At 48.7% G+C, this 18,083-nt stretch overlaps 1 protein-coding gene across 2 annotated transcripts in view; it reads right to left on the bottom strand.

Moving 5' to 3' along the window:
- Traf5 (TNF receptor associated factor 5) overlaps window positions 1-18,083 on the bottom strand; it is a 41,398-nt gene that overhangs the window by 17,024 nt on the left and 6,291 nt on the right. For both annotated transcript variants that reach the window (XM_027416531.1, XM_035445440.1), the window contains exons 2-3: window positions 3,744-3,962; window positions 3,063-3,120 (exon numbers count right to left, since the gene is read on the bottom strand). In XM_027416531.1, the coding sequence (XP_027272332.1) occupies window positions 3,063-3,120; window positions 3,744-3,961 (276 nt within the window). In that variant the 5' untranslated portion in view covers window position 3,962. The remainder of the gene's footprint in view (window positions 1-3,062; window positions 3,121-3,743; window positions 3,963-18,083) is intronic.

The following is an 18,083-nucleotide window of genomic DNA, read 5'->3' as shown; positions in this document are numbered from 1 at the left end:
ATTAAAGGTGTGCACCACCATTGCCTGGCTAGGAGCCACAGTTAAGAGACTGGGTATTTTAAAGAGATGTTAAATTTTTTTAGTGTTTGAAAGATGGTGGGACTTTGATTTATTTGATATTAATTTTAACATGATGTTGTGGACAAAAAGGAAGGAAACTGTTTAACAAGGATGTAACTGTGTGTTACATCTGTTACATACTGTTACATACTGTTACATAATGTTACACAGTTACTGACAACTGTGCTGGTTAGGGTAGTTTGTTTGTTTGTTTGGTCAACTTGACATGAATTAGGGTCACCTAGAATAGGGCGCCTCAACCAAAGAACTGCTTCCATCAGACATGCCTGAGGCAAGCATGTGGGTCATTTCCTTGACTAATGGTTGATGTGCAAGTGTCCAGCTCACTGTGGGCTGTGTCGCCCCTGGGCAAGTAATTCTGAGTGGTCAAAGAAAACAGAATAAGCAAGCCATGGGAGCAAACCAGACAGGAGCTCTGCTCCGTGCCTCGGCTCAGTTCCTGTCTCCCTTGAGCTCCTGCCCCCAATTCTCTAGATGATGGTTTGTAACCTGGAAGTGTAAGGTGAAGTAAACATTTCCTTCAAGTTGATTTTGATCATGATGCTTATCATAGCAACAGAGAAGCAAACTAAGACAACAGCAAAACCCACATATAAGGAAAAACAGATAAGGCCTTTAATTGCAGCGCTCAGGCGGCAGAGGCAGGCAGACCTCTGTGAGTTATAAAGGCCAGCCTGATCTACAGAGTGAGTTCCAGGACAGCCAGGGCTGTTACACAAAGAAACCCTGTCTCAAAAAACCAAAAAAAAAAAAAAAAAAAGAAAGAAAAGCAAAGAAAAAAAAAAACAGATAAACTAAATTTCAACAAATTGAAAGCCATATGCTTCAAAAGACACCAACAATGAGGAAAGAATAAACCATGTAATAAGAGAAAAATATTGGCAAATCTGATAACTAAAAAAACCTGGTAATAGTTCCACAATTAGAGACAAAAGTCCAGTTAAAATGGGAAAAGGTGAGGCTGGAGAGATGGCTTTGGGGTTAAGAACACTTGTTGCTCTTGCAGAGCAATCAAGTTCAGTTCCCAGCATTCGAATCTGGTGGCCCATAACCATCTTTACCTCCAGCCTCAGGGGATCTGATCTGATTACTTCTTCTGGCCTCCATGGGTACTGTGCAGACAGACAGATGGGGGGAGGGGGAGAGGGACGGAGAGGAAGGGAGAGAGGTGGGGGGGTCTTAAGAGGCATTCTGATAGAGAAGACACACAGCTGGGCAGCTAAGGTGATCCTGTCACCAGCCCTCAAGAGAGTGACTCACACCCCAGATAAGAGAGGCTTCCCATCCATTAGGGAGGTGGATCAGAAAGGCCGAGGACTCTTTTGATGAGGATTTGCTAACTAGAACCAGCATGTGCTGTGGGACAAAGGTACAAAAGGGGGCAACTATCTTACAAAACAGACTAGCAGTTGTTGAAATGTCAACCCAGCCTAGCCGTGGTGCACACCTTTAATCCTAGCACTTAGGAGGCAGAGGCAGCCAGATCGCTGAGTTCAAGGGCAGCCTGGTCTACAGAGTGAGTTCCAGGGCAGTCAGGACTACAGAGAGCTGTAAAAACCAAACCTAAAAAAAAAAAAAAAAAAAAAAAACCAAAAAAAAAAAAACACCAAAAACAAAACAAAAAAAACAGACTTAAAAAACCCAAACATAAACAAACAAACAAATAAAACATTTTAAAAATTTAAAGAGAAAGAAATGTTGAACTCAGCACTGCCACAATAGGAGTTCCATTCCCAGGCACACAGAACTGAACTTCTGAGTTGTGCATGCTCTGAAGCCGGCTTCTAACAGCAATGTTCGCTTCTTAAAGTAGACTTTATTGCCGTGGATATAATCGTGTATTTGAACTGTAGTTTTTCCCCCAGTGCTGGAAATTGAGCCCCAGCTTTATGAACAGAAACCCACAGAAACCACACCCTTGGCTCCTAATATCAGATACCAATTTTTCTTGCAATCTACATATATACATCTCGTATGTGTGTATGTCTGCCTGCATGTATGTCTGTGTACTGTGTGCATGTAGTGCCCGTGGAGGGCAGAAGAGGGCACTGGATCCTTTGGGACTGAAGTTATAATTGGTTGTGAGATACCATGTGGTTGCTGGGAACTGAACACATTGCTCCGCAAGAGCAGCCAGTGCTTTTAACCATTGAGCCATCTACCTCCCTAGCCCCATATTTAAAAAAAAAATTAATCTTCATAATGAATATTCACAACAGCATTACTCATAGTAGTCCACAAAGTAGAGACAACACAAATGTCCACTAACTGCTGGCAGAGAAACCAAATGTGGTATATCCACACAGCAGGCTATATCCACACAGCAGGCTATATCCACACAGCAGGCTATATCCACACAGCAGGCTATGTCCACACAGCAGGCTATGTCCACACAGCAGGCTAGCGTACAGCAATCAAAAGGAGTGAAGCACTAACACAGCCAACCACATGCATGAACCTTGAAAACTGCTGAGTGGAGCAACTCAGACAGAAAAGGCAGGATTCCATTTGCATGAAACACCCCAAAACACAGCTAAATCAAGGCAGAAACTAGGTTGTGATTTTTGTGGGTGTGGGAGGTGAAAGCCAGTGGACATGGGATTTCTTCTTGGGGGTCATTACACATCACAAAGGCTTCTGAAAACAGGAAGACCCGTTGAACCAGACACATGAAAGGTAAACTCTGTGGTATATGAACTGTAGTGATAAAGTTGCTACTAGACAGGACAATACATCTTAGGGATTAGCCAGAGAGGACGTGAACTCCAGGAAACAGGTGTTCTACCTTTTCCAGTAGTAGAACTGGAGCTAGTGTAGGAAGGTGGTGAGACCTGGGGGTGGTGTGGTCCAAAGGGACAAGAGGAGGGCCTGACCTGACCCACAGCAGAGAACTAGGGGTGACGAGTTAGGTCCCCAGCTGCTGTCCTGGATGTCACCCCCGAATGCTGGCGCTTCCCAACCCAAATCAGTGACCTGCTCACCTCCTGAGGCTTGATGGCCTCCTTGTCTACGGGGCAGATCGGCACTGTGTTCCGTTCCCTGGAGAGGAAAGTAAAGATGAGGCTGAAGTTAGGTGTTTAATCTTAACAGTCCTTCCAAGACCATCCAGGCATACATTAGCCCCAAGTGCCCAGTCTCTGTGTTGGCACAAGCTGTACGCTCTACCCAGACAGCAGCCTTGTACCCGCTTTGGTGACCTCAGTCTCATAGCTTTCCTGGAAAACTCTGTGAGCTAACTGCCTTGAAGGTTTTGATGGAGTGATGCTCCTGCAGGCTTGGCAGCTGCCTTGGCAGTGGACAGCCCCTCCGCAGTCAGGTCACTCATAGACACGACGGCCTGCTACCTCAAATACGTAATCATCAGGGCAGCCACAATACAGACACTGCACGCCCTCTCCAGTAGACAGCTATGGTGACAGACTGTGTCTGCGGGACAGGTGCAGTGTGAATTTTAAGGCAGGGTGAATGTTCGTGGGGGAGTGGCAAGCAGAGAGGATTACGCTTCAGTTCTCGGCCAGGAGCCTGGGAGAGCCTCTCTTGAGCCACAACAATGCCTCAAACCTCAGTTATAGTCCCACAGCCATAGCGGGCTCAGCAGCCCTGGGGAACACCCTTAGCTGTCTGGTCAGCTGTGGTCCGAGCTACAGGCCCTGGCCACTCACCTCAGAGACAGGATGCAGTGCTGGCAGAAGCGGTGCCCACAGCCCGTCTGGTGGGGGTTGTGAAGCACCGAGTGGCAGAAGGCACACTTGTAGCGTTCTTCCAGCTGCTCCACAAACTGGTACTCTGTGTCAGGCTCGAAGTCTAAGGAAATGGAGTTGCCGGAATTCTGGCGGATGAAGGAACAGGGGACAGCTCCTTGTTCTTCCGATTGAGCCATTCTGGGGAGTCAGAGAGGTGGGTGTAAACTAATAACCCAAACAGCAGCAGCCACCACGCGTGGGCCGTAATCAGCAATCCCAGCACTCATCATGTCAGGGTTCTAACAACTTCCTGCCTCAGGGGGGCACCTGTAAGAGTGCAGATGGCTTCCAGCAAGGCTGTGTGATGGCTGCTCCTGGCTGGGCTTACAATCACCTTGAAGGCTTTTCCAAGGGGACTAGCTAAAAGAAGACTCACCCTGAATGTGGCTGAGCCTGGATTTCCCCTTTCCCTGCTTCCAAATCCATGGAGATGTGAGCAAGCAGCCCCAGGCTCCCGCCACCACAGCCACACCTCTCCGCTGCTGGGCCTTGCTTACTATGATTTGCTGTACCCCCTCTGTCTTGGTTAGGGTTTCTGTTGCTGTGAAGAGACACCATGACCACATCAACTCTTATAAAGGAAACATTTAATTGAGAGCTGCTTGCTTACAGTTTCAGAGGTTCAGTTCATTACCAGCATGACAGGAGCATGGCAGCATGCAGGCTGGAGCAACAGGAAGTTGACTGACTTATTGGGCAGTATCCTGAGCATAGGAAACCTCAAAGCCCCCCCCCCCACAGTGACACACTTCCTCCAACAAGGCCACGCCTGCTAATAGTGCCGCTCCCTGTGAGATTATGGGGGCCAAATACATTCAAACCACCACACTCTCAAACCATGGGCCAAATAAAGCCTTTCCCGATTGAGTTGGTTCTTTAGTTATTTGGCCACAGCAATGAGGAGTATTACAAATACACTTTACAAGAATAGCTCTTCATCCATCAGCATTTTACAGGACACCAAACAGTCCGGTCAGTTGGGCCAGAAGCTGAACATTCAGAACACACCCAGTAGTTAATGGCATGATAAGCAAGCGTTTAAACTGTGTTCCCAAGGCTGAGAGGGACTCTAAGAGGATGCTGAGACTTCTAGGGAATCTTGCACTTCTCCCCATCCATCTCAACCTCTCACTTTTCACCCCTCTCTCCCTCTTATCCACCATTGCAGTCAAGTAATTTGTATATCTCCATGGAGGCCTCTTTTGAGAAACTGGTCTCCAAGGTGATGGTGTCTGAAGGGGAGGCGTTTGAGAGGACGAAGTCCCCTCACAGAGAGGGTCCAAAAAACCCCTCTCCCTCTTTCTTCCTGCAACAATGCAAGGGGAGCCTCACCAGAGTCTGAGCATGCTAGACAGTGCTAGCACGTCGTCTAGATGCCCAGCCCCGAGACTCAGGGAAACAGATGCTGCTCAAGAGTCACCTGGTGTAGCACACCTGTTATTCCCAGTGCTCGGACAGCACCAAGTCACACCGTGACCCACCCAAACTAAGGAAGACCCTGTTCACTGCTTTCTCCTCCAGCCTGTTCTCCAAGCTGTACAGAAGAATGGTATTTTCAGTGCTACTGTGACTCAGCTGTGGCTTCTCCTAGCTCTGATTTAAAAAAAAGTCCACAATGAGAGCTGGGCAGTGGTGGTGCACACCTTTAATCCCAGCATCAAGGAGGCAGAAACAAGTGGATCCCTGGGTTTGAGGCCAGTGTGGTCTACAAAGTGAGTTCCAGGACCACACAGAAAAACCCTATCTCCAAAAAAGAAAAAGAAAAGAAAAAAGAAAAAGAAAAAGAAAAGAAAAAGTCTAAGGTCTACAATGCTAAACAAACTACAGGACAACCTCCCTGCCACCCCCTGGACCTCTCTTGCCTTTGCCTCCACTCCAGACACACAGACTTCTTCTAGTTCTTCAAACGCACAAGCTCGCCTCTACCGCAGGGCTGTGCATGGAGCTGCTGTGTGTGCCTGGGGTGTGGCGCTCGTGTGCAGTGTTGCCCTCGTGACCACATGGCTTCTGCTGATTCACATCAAAGCAACAGCCACTCGCCACAAGAGACCCTCACAAGATTGGGGCCACTGACATTTCCTCAACTAGAGGAGGTACAGGAGGCCTGTACCTGATCCGAAGGTACATGATCCGAAGGGCTCATGACTGGCTGAGGAGGTGAGGGGCACAAGGCCCCGCCCTTCCCTGAGGCTGTGTGAGTGGTGAAGGGTTGCTAGTGCGGAGGAGAAGACTCTGCTTATGTAGCAACCCACAGGGTGCCCAGGCTCCTGTAAGTGACACCTCGCCGCAACCTTGTAAGGAACCCTGGTTAAACTCATTGGCTCACCAAGTTAGACTGGTTGGTCCTTGGTCCTACCTGGGATCCTATGTCCCTTCCAGGCCTCTGTACTCAGGAAGCGCTCACCTGGGCTTTGCCTGGCCTCTCAGGCATGGGGCCTTTAGGACAGCTAGCTTCACAGCAGAAAGCAGACTGAAACATCTGTCAGACATGCACATGGCCTTGTGATGCTGTCTGTGAACTCGGGTGGATAAGAGGAAGTCTACAATTATATAATCCTTTTCCAATTTCTGAGTGAACTCAAATCAAAAGTAAACACCTAACACCAGAACATGGATTAAGTAAGGTCTCCAGGTTCCTTTCCAGTGCAATGCCCTGCCTGAGATCTAACGCACTTCTGTACCGCGACTTGGCTGATGTCTGTGTCGGGGATACGGTCACATGTGGTGGTGTTCATCTCCCCATCCCACCCCTTGTACCTCACCTGCGGTGGGGACTAGGTCAGTGATGGTGTGGTGATTCCGAACGCATTTTTAAGAGGTAGCTGTGTTAGTGTGGCCTCAGTACAGTGACTTTACACCGTGTGTGTGTGTGTGTGTGTGTGTGTGTGTGTGTGTGTGTGTGCACGCATGCACGCACGCACACACATGCGTGCGCACGCTTGCCTCATTCCTACGTATATGGTAAAAACTGTCTGTCCACTCTTTGACTGCACACACATTCGGGGCCTTCTGAATGTGCCTGGCCCTCAGGTAGGGAGCAGTGGCCTCTGTGACGTGAGTGTGGTGACTCAGGCCAAGCTGTGACAGTGGTTTTCAGAGTCCAGCAAATGGTTAAACATGGGAGCCTCTTGGGTGGCCCCTGGGATTGCCATTCTTCTACATGTCCAGGTCAGGAGGCTTGCCCTGCAGACTCACTCAGGGGCATCGTCCAGGCCTAGCAGCAGCTGTGTGGTTTGACAAGCAGGGCAAGAGGTGAGTGGCCTCTGCGGCAGTTATCTGCCAGCCTTTTCTCCCTCGTGTGTTCTTCCCAGTGCAGTCCTGACTCAGTCTTTCTGTGAACCTAACATTGCTCTAAAATAAAAGTCTTTAGTAAAAGGAGGATGCTTAAGACTCTCTGCCTGTGTGGTCCTCTCTCTTTTGATGTCTGCTATATTTGAGATTAAAATAGAGGAATTTAAAAACATTTCATTAATTTAATTTTTTTTTATTTATTTTATGTGCATTGGTGTTTCACCCACATGTATGTCTGTGTGAGCGTGTTGGATCCTCTGGAACTGGAGTTACAGTCATGAGGTGCCATGTGGGTGGTGGGAATTGAACCTGGGTCCTCTGGAAGAGCAACCAGTGCTCTTAACCATTGAGCCATCTCTCCAGCCCCTCATTAATTCATTTTAACATAAGCCAATTATATGCTAACATAAGTAATGTTCAATGACAAATCAATAAGAGTCACACTGTTTCACCTTTTTTGTCTGTCTTTATCCTCACTTTATCCTCACAGCATCCCACCCTCAGGGAAACTTCCAGAAAACACGCCTGTGTATTTGTGAGGGGGGAGCAGGAGTGGCCAGTGGTGTGGTTTATTTGCAGGTGCAGATCCTCTAAACAGGAATTAGGCAGCCCAAGACAGAGCCACACTAGTATTCTCCCACCGTGGCCACTCCCAACGGCCAAAGCCAGAAGCCACCAGACTCTTCTTACCTAATTCACCTGAAGCTGGCAAGTGCCAGCAGGGCTTTGCCAGAAGCTGCCTGGGCACCATGGGTCTCTGGAGCTCATTTTGGGAAACATTTGGTTTGGCACCAGGCCTGTGGCTTTCGAGGCTAGCGGTTCTTACTGCCATGGACACTCCCTTGCTCCTGGTGAACAGAGAGCAGGGCATCAGGACTGAATGTCTCTCTTTGCTATCATTTGCATGTGTATTTCCTAGACCTAATCCAAACACCTTGCCTGTGCCTGTTAGCACCGAACACTCCCCAGTCTACTGGAGTCTAACCACGGCTTTTACTTCATCACATGTTCATAACTCAGCGTGTATGTTCAGCTGTCAGGTAGCCATTTCTGATAGTTCAGGACAGGGCTCCTTACAGGAGAGGAAGTGGGGTGTGTCCTAAGGCGGGGTACTGCTCCTTCCTCCGAAGCTTCCTCAAGCCTCCACCCACATGGCTCACCCACAGGAAAGCCCAACAGAACTACAATAGGCCGATGTCTTTTCACCTGACATAACACCCTCTAATTAGCCAGACACTTCCAATCAGAAAGGGGAAATACATGAGCAGCCACCATGTTAAAACCTTCCCCTCAGATGTACAAGAGCCGTGTAACAGGTCTGGCAAAGGAGTCCAGCTCTTACCCAAAAGGAAGAAGCCATCAATCATCGTGGCGCCTTTCTGCTCCCAACAGTGGCTATTGTGCCAGCAATGGACGTACAGATCACTGGAGAGTTACTAGTTCAAGCCAAGAAAAGAAATTGCTCTCTGAAAACTCAGTTTTTTAACTCCCCCTTTTCCCATTTCATAAACAAGTGTATCTTTTCTAGAATTCATGAATTCCAAAGGCTAGTCATGAGAATCACATTTTAAGTATTAAAAAAAAGATTTTAGAGTGTGTGTATGTGTGTGCGTGCAGATTCCCCGGAGCTGGGGTCACGGGAGGCTGTGAGTTACCAGGTGTGGGAGACGGGAAGGGAGTCCCGCCCAGGGGGAGCAGCGTCTTCTTCATCTCCATATCTCTGGCTCCCAAAAATTCAAGTTCTTTACTTACCTTATGTTATTCTAACTCATTTTTAGGAGCACATAATTACTCTAAAATGTGGAAGCTGTGAACATTCAGCTTTCCGCAAAATTGTCACTCGTCTTAGTTGGTCTCGGGTTTAACCAAGTTAGATGGCCTTTGCTTGTCTGTCCATCCCACCACCAGTGTCTGAACACCCTGTTTGGATTCAGAAGTATTTGGAAATTTGGGGGATGTTTTAGACATTGTGTTACAGTTCCTAAGACAGAAGTCTAAGTGGGTTCCAAGCTCTGGTTCCTGGGGGAGACTCAGGACCTTGAAGCAAAACTGAGAAACATACACAGAACCAGCAATTGGGCACTGTCCACCTCCACCCTGGCAGACTGCCAATCCATGGATTCCCACTTTGGCACAGCATAAGCTCCACGGTGCCAGGTCTGGAGATGGCACAGGCCCGTGATAGTCAGCTGTCCTTGAGGCACTACACGGGCAGAATTCTGACAGAAGACAATATGTTGCAATATCCCAGTGGCAAGTGCCACCAAAAGAGACTGACGAAGGGTTATGTGAGCCTTAATGAGGCCTAGGAAAGTCTGCTGGAGCACCTCTGTTGAGCTCACAAAGCAGCTCAGCTGGACTGAAGGAGGCCATTTATAGATGAACAACATAAAGAAATTTTCTAGAGAGCATCATACAAGTTCTAGATTGGTTAATAATAAACTATATCTATAAACTATAAATGAAAGCAACTGACCATTGCTGCTTGCTGAGAGCCATCCTATACTCTTGCTATGCTAGGGTCTGTACCAGGAGGTAGGGTGATCCATCCTATACTCTTGCTATGCTAGGGTCTGCAACAGAAGGCAGGGTGAGGGTTGGCACCTCAGACTCTTTCTTGGAAAGAGAATGCATTGAGAAGACCGGGCAGCACCTTGATGGGACCTCATCTGTGTGGTTCTCACCAATGCCAGATGGGCCTTTTCCACAGTGAGTTCTCAGCTTGTTCAGCAAGGTCCCAGATAGTAATCAGCCTGAAACACTGACCATGCCCCTTGTGCCTTCACTCCTGGAGGGCATGGCTTCAGCTGTCTACAGCCTCATCTCCCAGCAGCCTCACTCTGGGTCTCCTGCTTGGCTTCTCTGTTTTCCCTCACCTGTGTACCTGATTCCTCTATGACTGAGCACACTGTCAGAAACAGCTCAAAAAGTTGCTGAGATCCTAGTGTGTAGAAGGAGGAGCCTGTGTGGATGCCACAACCAGGACGTTCACACTTTGTCTCTGGGTTGGATCTTGCTAGGTTTGCTCTATGTGGAGGATAGGCAGCTGGGCCTCACGGGAAGAGACTGCTATAGCGAAGCACACAGGAGCACAGGAGAGCCCTGCTGAGCCAAGGCAGAGCCCTCATTTGGGAAGCATTTCTGAGGTTACATGCATAGGTGCAGAAGCAGATTTGAAAAGAGGGTGAGAGAGGCAAGATGAGGACAAGGACCCAGCTCCAGGAAAACAATAAGTGGGGGGAGTGACACAGGATGAGAAGGAAGCCAAGGGTGTGGGCAGGAGACCTTCCAGGCCATCTTAGCGGCATGTGTGAGCTGGGAGTCAAACCAGCAGACTTAGCACATTCCTTGTATCAAAGCAAGCCACATAATTTATCATATTATAACAATTATCAGGGCTGCGGAGATGGGTCCATTGGCAAAGTGCTTGCCCTGCAAGCTTGAAGACCTGAGTTTGATCCCCTGAACCCACACATGAGAGCCAGGCACCATGGTGCTTACTTGTAATTGCAGCACTGGGGAGATACAACAGGGGACCCCTGGGGCCCAGGGCCAGCCTAGACCACTTGGCAAGTTCCAAGTCAGTGAGAGTCACATGCCAGTTCAGAAGACCCAAGACTCCTCTGGCCTCCACATGCATGTGCAAATGTTTACAGACAGACTCCTGCACGCATGAACACATATATGCACACACAAAATTATCAGAACAAACCATGACTCCTCAGATCAAATATTCTTACCTACTTTCAGCTTCCAAGGTCAGGTGTCCTTCATAATATCAATTTAAAACCTGCCCAAGGATTGCTCATTGAGAGGTGCATTTCATGTCATGTGGATTTCACTTCACAAAACAAAATAAGACACGACTCCATGTCTAAGAATACCTGAACATTCCAGTAAAGATACAGAATTTACCAACTAAAACAATAACAAAAGTATGCCCATGCAATTAAGTGGTTTTTTTTTTTGCCACCTTACAGATAATTTTTTTTGTTTGATGGTGGCATTTGATAGATTCAGTCTCTGCTCTCCCAAGACAGCACATGGCAAAGTCCCTGAAGCAGACCCAACCTTCTGATTCATACCCACCGGGGAACACACAATTTCTGTTGCAGCCAAGTATGATTTAACCCAAGAATCTCTCCTATAGTCTTTGGTGACCGTTTTCCAGCCTCCAGATTCCCATTAGTGATGAATGGGGTAGGTAAAACCCCACCCAGGGCTGTGGAGAAGCTGGTGTCCTGCCCATCAGGTCCTCTGTAAGGGACTGTGCTAGTCAGGGTTTCTATTGCTGTGATAAAAACACCATGGCCAAAAGCAACTTGGGAAGGAGAGGGTTTATTTCAGAGGGTTTATAGCGCCATATCCCAGTCCTCCACCCAGGGAAGTCACTGAGCCAGGCTGAGGTGCCTCCAAAACTTCTGTGTGTGGCAGTGGAGAGCCTTCCTCTGAGATGGAGGAGCAGTCCTTCCAGACAAGGCTCTGGTCTACCCCTGACCCATAGCTGGAACCAGCACAACCCTGTGATCTCCACAGAGCTGAGAAGGGAGGCCCTGGGAGGCAGGGACAGCACAACAGCCAGGTGAGAGGAGATGAGACAAGGCCAGTGCCGGGAAGGAAGAGTGACGAGCCAGAAGGGTGGGCTTTAATATCTCAGAGAAGTGTGATTTCTCTCTGACAGGCCAGGCTACTGAGTCCAGGAATCAATAGTGAGCAGCAGGGACTGGAGAGATGGCTCAGTGGTTAAGAGCACTGGCTGCTTTTGCAGAGGACCAGATTTGAACCCCAGCCCTCATGTGGAGACCATGGCCATCCATAACTTCAGTTCCAGGAGATGAGATGCACTCTTCTGACCTCTGCAGGCACAGGCATACATTTGAGCAAAACACTCATATACATGGAATAAACAAATCTTACAAAATGAAAAACAAATCATCAAAAGCCAACTGAACAGGACATATGGCCCAGCAGTGGTGGGGTGGGAGGGGACACAGAAATAAACAAAGGTGGCAACTACGGAATGTGATGAGCTCTTTGAAGAAAATGAGGAGGAGCTGTGAGCCATGCCTGGAGGTCAGGGTTTACCCTGTCTGAGAAACAGAAGGGAGGCAGTGATGCACAAGTGCCATAGGTGGAGGGGGGTGGTGGGAGAGGGCAGGAGCCAGTGCTGCCAGGTAGACCAGGGAAGCCCTCTGGCTTATTCTGCCAGCAGGGTGCTGAGACCCTGCATGGGCTGCTCTGGAACCTAAAAGACCTTTCCACATGCTGAACAGAGGTGGAGGTCCGCAGTGTAGGGAGAAATGCCAGGAGGCTGACTGCACCCACGTGGGAGGGAGACAGGGCAGGCCCATGTGATATGGGGCTTGAGGGACCCCACACGTACGCAGAAGTGCTGGTATCTAAGGAAATGGGGAAAGGCAGTGTGGAGGGAGAGGTGTCAGGAGCTGTTTGGGGCCCTGGGGAGATGGCCTACATCCTTTCCCCAGGACAGTGCTCATGTCTCAGAAAAATGTGCCTCCCATCTCCTCTTGCCATGCTTCCTCACTGTCTGTCTGTTTGCCTGTCTGTCTGTCCTGAAGCATGCTGTCTCACCGTGTCCTCTCCCCTTGCACTCAAAGAGAATGTGATGGCCCAGTGTGGCTCCCTCATACTCAGATTCCCAAGTCTGGAATCATGTGGAGGCTGGGGCCACAGCTGTGGCCTCCAGGAGGCACAGCTCCCTGCTGGTTGGCTGGCACGCACTTGAAAGTGGTGCATGTGTAATTCCAGGGTTTCTCTGGGTCCTGATGTCTTGTGAGCTTTTCATCTGGTACCTGTCACTGCCCAAACAAGCCCTTTCAGTAAGTTGTTTTCCTGCTACCCAGAGCTCCTGTGTGTATGTGTGTGTGTGTGTGCGCGCGCGTGCGCGCGCGCGCGCGTGTGTGGTGGGGGGAGGTGTGCAGGTGTGCCCTGCCCTCAGCCTAACATCACCCCAGCCACACAGCCCACCCCTTCCCACTCCCCAGCTCCAGGTACACCTGTACCCACATGTATGCATCCTTGTTTTCTGAGCAAGGGTCTCTCATTGGTCTGGAGTTCACTAACTAGACTAGGTCAGGAAAGCATGTTACCAGCTGGGCCATCTTCCCGCTGAGTTGTTTTCCTGTTGCCAGTTTCTGTTTCTCTGTTTTATCTTCTCTGGACAGTTTCCTGTTCCCCTTACCCAGTGTGTTGTTTAGAATTCATCAACACTGGATCATCCCACCACTCAGTCGGTCAGGCGGCTGCTGTGTGCAAACCATCTCTTCCCTGCAGATACACTGCTGAGTCAGGCCCAATTTCCCGTTCCCTGGGCTCCATCCAAAGACTACCCTCAGCCCAGGAGCATCTCCCAGCCAAGTTTTCCATACTCCTTCTCATCCTGGAATTCCATGGCATCGTCTGACAGAACCACACCTTCCCAAAGGTACTGGCAGATCCGGCAGATCCGTGTCCCTCACCAAACACTGCCCTCCCCCCAGCATCTTCTGAGGCTTCCCTATCCTCCTAGTGCATCTGTATTCTGCTCTTGAATAAAGTGGGGTGTGGGGCTGGGCAATCCTGGGGTGAGGGTAAGCATGTCATAGCTTTGCTGCCTTTTGAACTGGTGGTCTGTGGCCTGTCCCTCTTCAATCCTCCTGGCCTTGGGGACAACAAACTCCTAGGTTCTCCTCCAAGGCTGACCACATCTTTAGAGGCTCCTCCTACTCGGCACCCCACTTCCTGCAGGGCTCCCCAGACAGGGCCGGTTCTCTGTCCTTGGTCTTAGCCACAACTCCCAGTTCTCATCAGAGAGTCTCCCACCTCTGAAGCCAGACGACTTCTAAAGGCACACACTCCATCAAGTGATGGGGTAAACAGCACACACACAGTTCTGTCTCCTCTCTTCTCCTCTCTCCCTTCCTGGCCATCTGAGTCGTTCACACAGGGCACATGCACATGGACTGTGAGATTCCAGTGACCACAAAGAAACAGAACTATACCCAGCCAACAACAAACATGCTAGATGTAAGCTTAGAATTCTGAAGCATTTGCAAGTGGGGATTGGTCCCTGGCCTGCCTTCCATGGTCTGGAGGTGTCCTGAAGGAAAAGGAACTCACTCTAGTCAGCCTCCAGAACACGTATGGCAGTGAGTACAGCAGCCTCGATTATCTACTGTTTTGCTGCCTGTGGTTTCTGTTACCTGAGATCAACCACTGTCTCAAAATATTAAGGGGAAAGTAGTTCCAGAAATACATAATTCTTGTGTTTTAAGCTGCACACATCATTTCTTGGTAGTACGTTGAAATCTTATGCCTTCCTATCCTATCTTGCTTGTGATACGGACTTTCTCCTTTTTGGGGAAGTAGGTGTTCTGAGACAGGGTTTCCCTGGCTTTCTTGTAACTTACTCTGTAGACCAGGCCATCCTTGAACTCACAGAGATCCACCTGCCTCTGCCTCCTGAGTGCTGGGATTAAAGGCGTGAGCCACCACCGCCAAGTGGACCTTCTCTTTGTCCAGAGTGTCTAGGCTGTATATACTACCCACCCATTGGTCAACCGGAAGTTGTTTGTTACCAGATCAACTTCTGTGATTTCTCAGAGTTTCATTATTCATTATTATACACGAGTAAGTAATGATACTGGCCGTTTATTACAACATACTATACTATTCTATTTATTATGTTATCGTCCATCTCTTTCTGTGATTAATTTATAGATTAAACTCCATCATATGTGTAGGGAAAACATAGGTATAGGTTTAGTATTGCCCAAGGTATGAGGTAGCCCCTGGGTATTTTGGAAGGAAGTCCTTTGATACTTAGAAGCCTTGGTTTGACAACTGGTGGCTTTTAGCTGCCAATGATCGTATTCCATCGCCATCTTCCCACTGGTGCCTCAGTCCAGGCTCAGTAATACATATCCATTTCAAAACTGAAAACTGGCCACAGACACGAGCTGATGCATGAGAGGCAGATAGGGAAAGCCCCTTCTCACTGGCAGGTAGGCCAGCATTGACCCAGGCACACAGAGAGAACAAATGGACCAAAGGTGATACTCACAGCCCTTGTATGTGGGGCAGAGGCTTTTGAGGTCCACTACCCAGACACACCACAGATGCCTAGCCCATGTGGTAAGCATTCCAGGACCGGTTCCAACACAGTAACCCTTAGATACTCGGCATTGGCCACTATCAGGATGAGTGGGCTGAATCAGAGCCACGGGAGAGGGGAGCAGCGGGGAGCCCTGTGAGGTGATGTAAGAATGAATTTGGGGTGGCTCTTTCCTTCCTGGATGGAACCAGTCAGCTCTGGAAAGACTCACCAGATGAGCTAGCCAGACTTCACAAATAAATATCAGGCAAAAGTATCAATAAAGCGCCACCAAGAGTGAAGGCGCACACCAGCACTTGGGAAACTGAGGCAGGAGGATATGGAGGCCAAGGCCAACTGGCTATAGATCAAATAACAGACAGTAAAGGAAAAAAGAGGGACAAAAACTGTGTCCAGAGGGACTGTCCCGGATGATCAGTACCCATGCAGGTAATTCTATGGGACCTGTAGCTTGATTCTTTTGTTTTTAATAATTTATTTTATGTACATGGTGTTTTGCCTGCATGTATGTCTGTGCTCAACAGGCATGCAATGCCCACAGAGGCCAGGATAGGGAGTCCAGTCCCCTGGAACTGGCATTATAGACAGTTATTAGCCATCATGTGGGTGGCAGGGGGGTGGGGGCTCCTTTAAGTTCTGTGCCAGCTCAAATAACTTGTCTCATTGTTTTTAAGTGTATGAGTGTTTTGTCTGCATGTGTGTAAATGCATTGTGTATGTGCAATGCCCAAAGTGGCCAGAAGAGGGTGCTGGACACCCTGGAACTGGAGTTATGGATAGGGGTATCTCTCCATGTGGGTGCTGGGAAATGAAGCCAGGTCCTCTGCAGGAGCAGCAAGTGGTTTTTTGTTGTTGTTGTTATTTGTTTGTTTGTTTTTAAGCACTGAGCCATCTCTCCATCCCCTGAAGTAAAGATTTAAACACAGATTGCTCATCCTTAATCCAAAACACGTGGGGGTGATATAGTGCCTTTGGACTTTGAATTTTAATTTATTTTTAAAAACTTTAGAGTTTTGAAACATTTGTACATACACAACAAGATAACTTGTAAACAGGATTTTTAAATTTAAAAACTCACCTTATATGTATACCCTGGAGCTAACTCACAGAATGTGTGCACACAGTTGCATGTGCCTGAACCCTAAGACCTCACATATGAGGCCTGACCCCCCCTTTTTTTTAACATTTTGAGATGGTGTCTCACTAAGTTGCCTAGGTTAACCTTGAACTTACTCACCCTGGAGACCAGGCATGCCATCTTCTGGCCTCAGCTTCTGCTTGTTCTGTTCCTGTCTGCAATGTGAGCCCCTCCCTCGAACCCAGCCTCGTTTCAGTTACCTAGTGCATCCTTCACACTGGTAAGTGTCACTCGCTCCCAAGGCCCACCCCCACCTGCTCCTGCTGGCCTTTCCCCATCCTAGTGAAATGTCAACACTTCATCCCACACCCTGTGGCTTGTGTATTTTCTTTCTTTCTTTTTTTTTCTTTGTTTTTTTGAGGCAGGGTTTCTCTGTGGCTTTGTAGGCTGTCCTGGAACTAGCTCTTGTAGACCAGGCTGGTCTCGAACTCACAGAGATCCGCCTGCCTCTGCTTCCTGAGTGCTGGGATTAAAGGCCGTGTGCCACCATCACCGGGCGGCTTGTGTATTTTCCTTGGTTCCTTGCTATCTCACAACACCAAATCCTGTTGACTTCTGTCCCCAGCCAGCCCCCACGGAACTTTCAGGGCACCCACCCTCACCCAAGCCGCAGCCATCTCTCCACTGGTGACATCGGTCTCAAGACTGCCCTCTGAAGCTGCTTTACTCCTTTATAACCTGTAGCCAGCATGACACAAGACTGGAAGTCGGTGGAGTCCAGTCCCAATGGCTACATCTGCAGAACACTCCCACAGCAGCTAAGGCCCGGGCAACACTGAGGAAGAGGAGGCAGGAAGGTTCTCAGGGCCAGAGAGCAGGGAGTTTGCTGTGAGACTGTGTTCCCTAGTAACGACAGAAGCTACACCCATAAAGTTTCACCAGCAATCGCTGCCCAGATGTGAGCGGAACAAAGATAACAGCAATAGACATGACAAAGTGCATGGGGGTGGGTGGGGAATGACACCCACAAGGTCTCAACCCTCCACAGAAGAAACTATAGGAAGTTGATGAATGTCGTGAGTGGGAGAAGAAGTCTTCCCCAGGGAAGAGCACACCAACTAGATGTCCAATTCCAAGTGATCAGCCTTGAAAACATATGTACAAGTCACCGTTGCACAGACTGAGCGGGTTATATTTAGGAATATATACACGTATGTACATATACATATATGCATGTAAAAACAATGAAGATGTCAGGAATTTGAAAGAGAACAAGGAGTGATATAGAGGGGGGTCTGGAGGGATAAAAGGGAAGTGAGAAATGACATATTATAATCTCAAAAAAATAAAGTACAGCAGTTGGTTCTCAGGCTGTTCAGTTCCCAGGGTCCCTCGACGCTCAGGGTAGGAGCCCGTGTCCTTAGTGGTTACGGCTGTGGTGCTGCACTGTGCCCCTCAGTCTGAATTCTTATTTTCTGCCCCCCACTTATCCACTGACCCCAGCCACACAGCCTCCTGCGTGCCACTGGACCTGCCACGCAAACACACCTCATCAGCCAACACAGAAACCCATCGCCTGTCTCTCCATCCCTGTTGCAGTCTTCTCCATGGCACTTTTTTTTTCAAATATAACATAGAACAAATGTTCCTGCCTTTGCTGTCTGACTTCCCCACCTGAAGAAAAGCACCATGGAGGCAGGGGTGTTTCTTCTGCTGACTGGGGTCCAGGTCTTGGAGCGAGCATCACGCACCGTAGGTGCTCAGTAAGTACTGACTGA

The sequence above is a fragment of the Cricetulus griseus genome, chromosome 5, assembly GCF_003668045.3.
Source record: "Cricetulus griseus strain 17A/GY chromosome 5, alternate assembly CriGri-PICRH-1.0, whole genome shotgun sequence".
Taxonomy (NCBI): Eukaryota; Metazoa; Chordata; class Mammalia; order Rodentia; family Cricetidae; genus Cricetulus; species Cricetulus griseus.
This window is presented reverse-complemented; position numbering and strand designations above follow the sequence as displayed.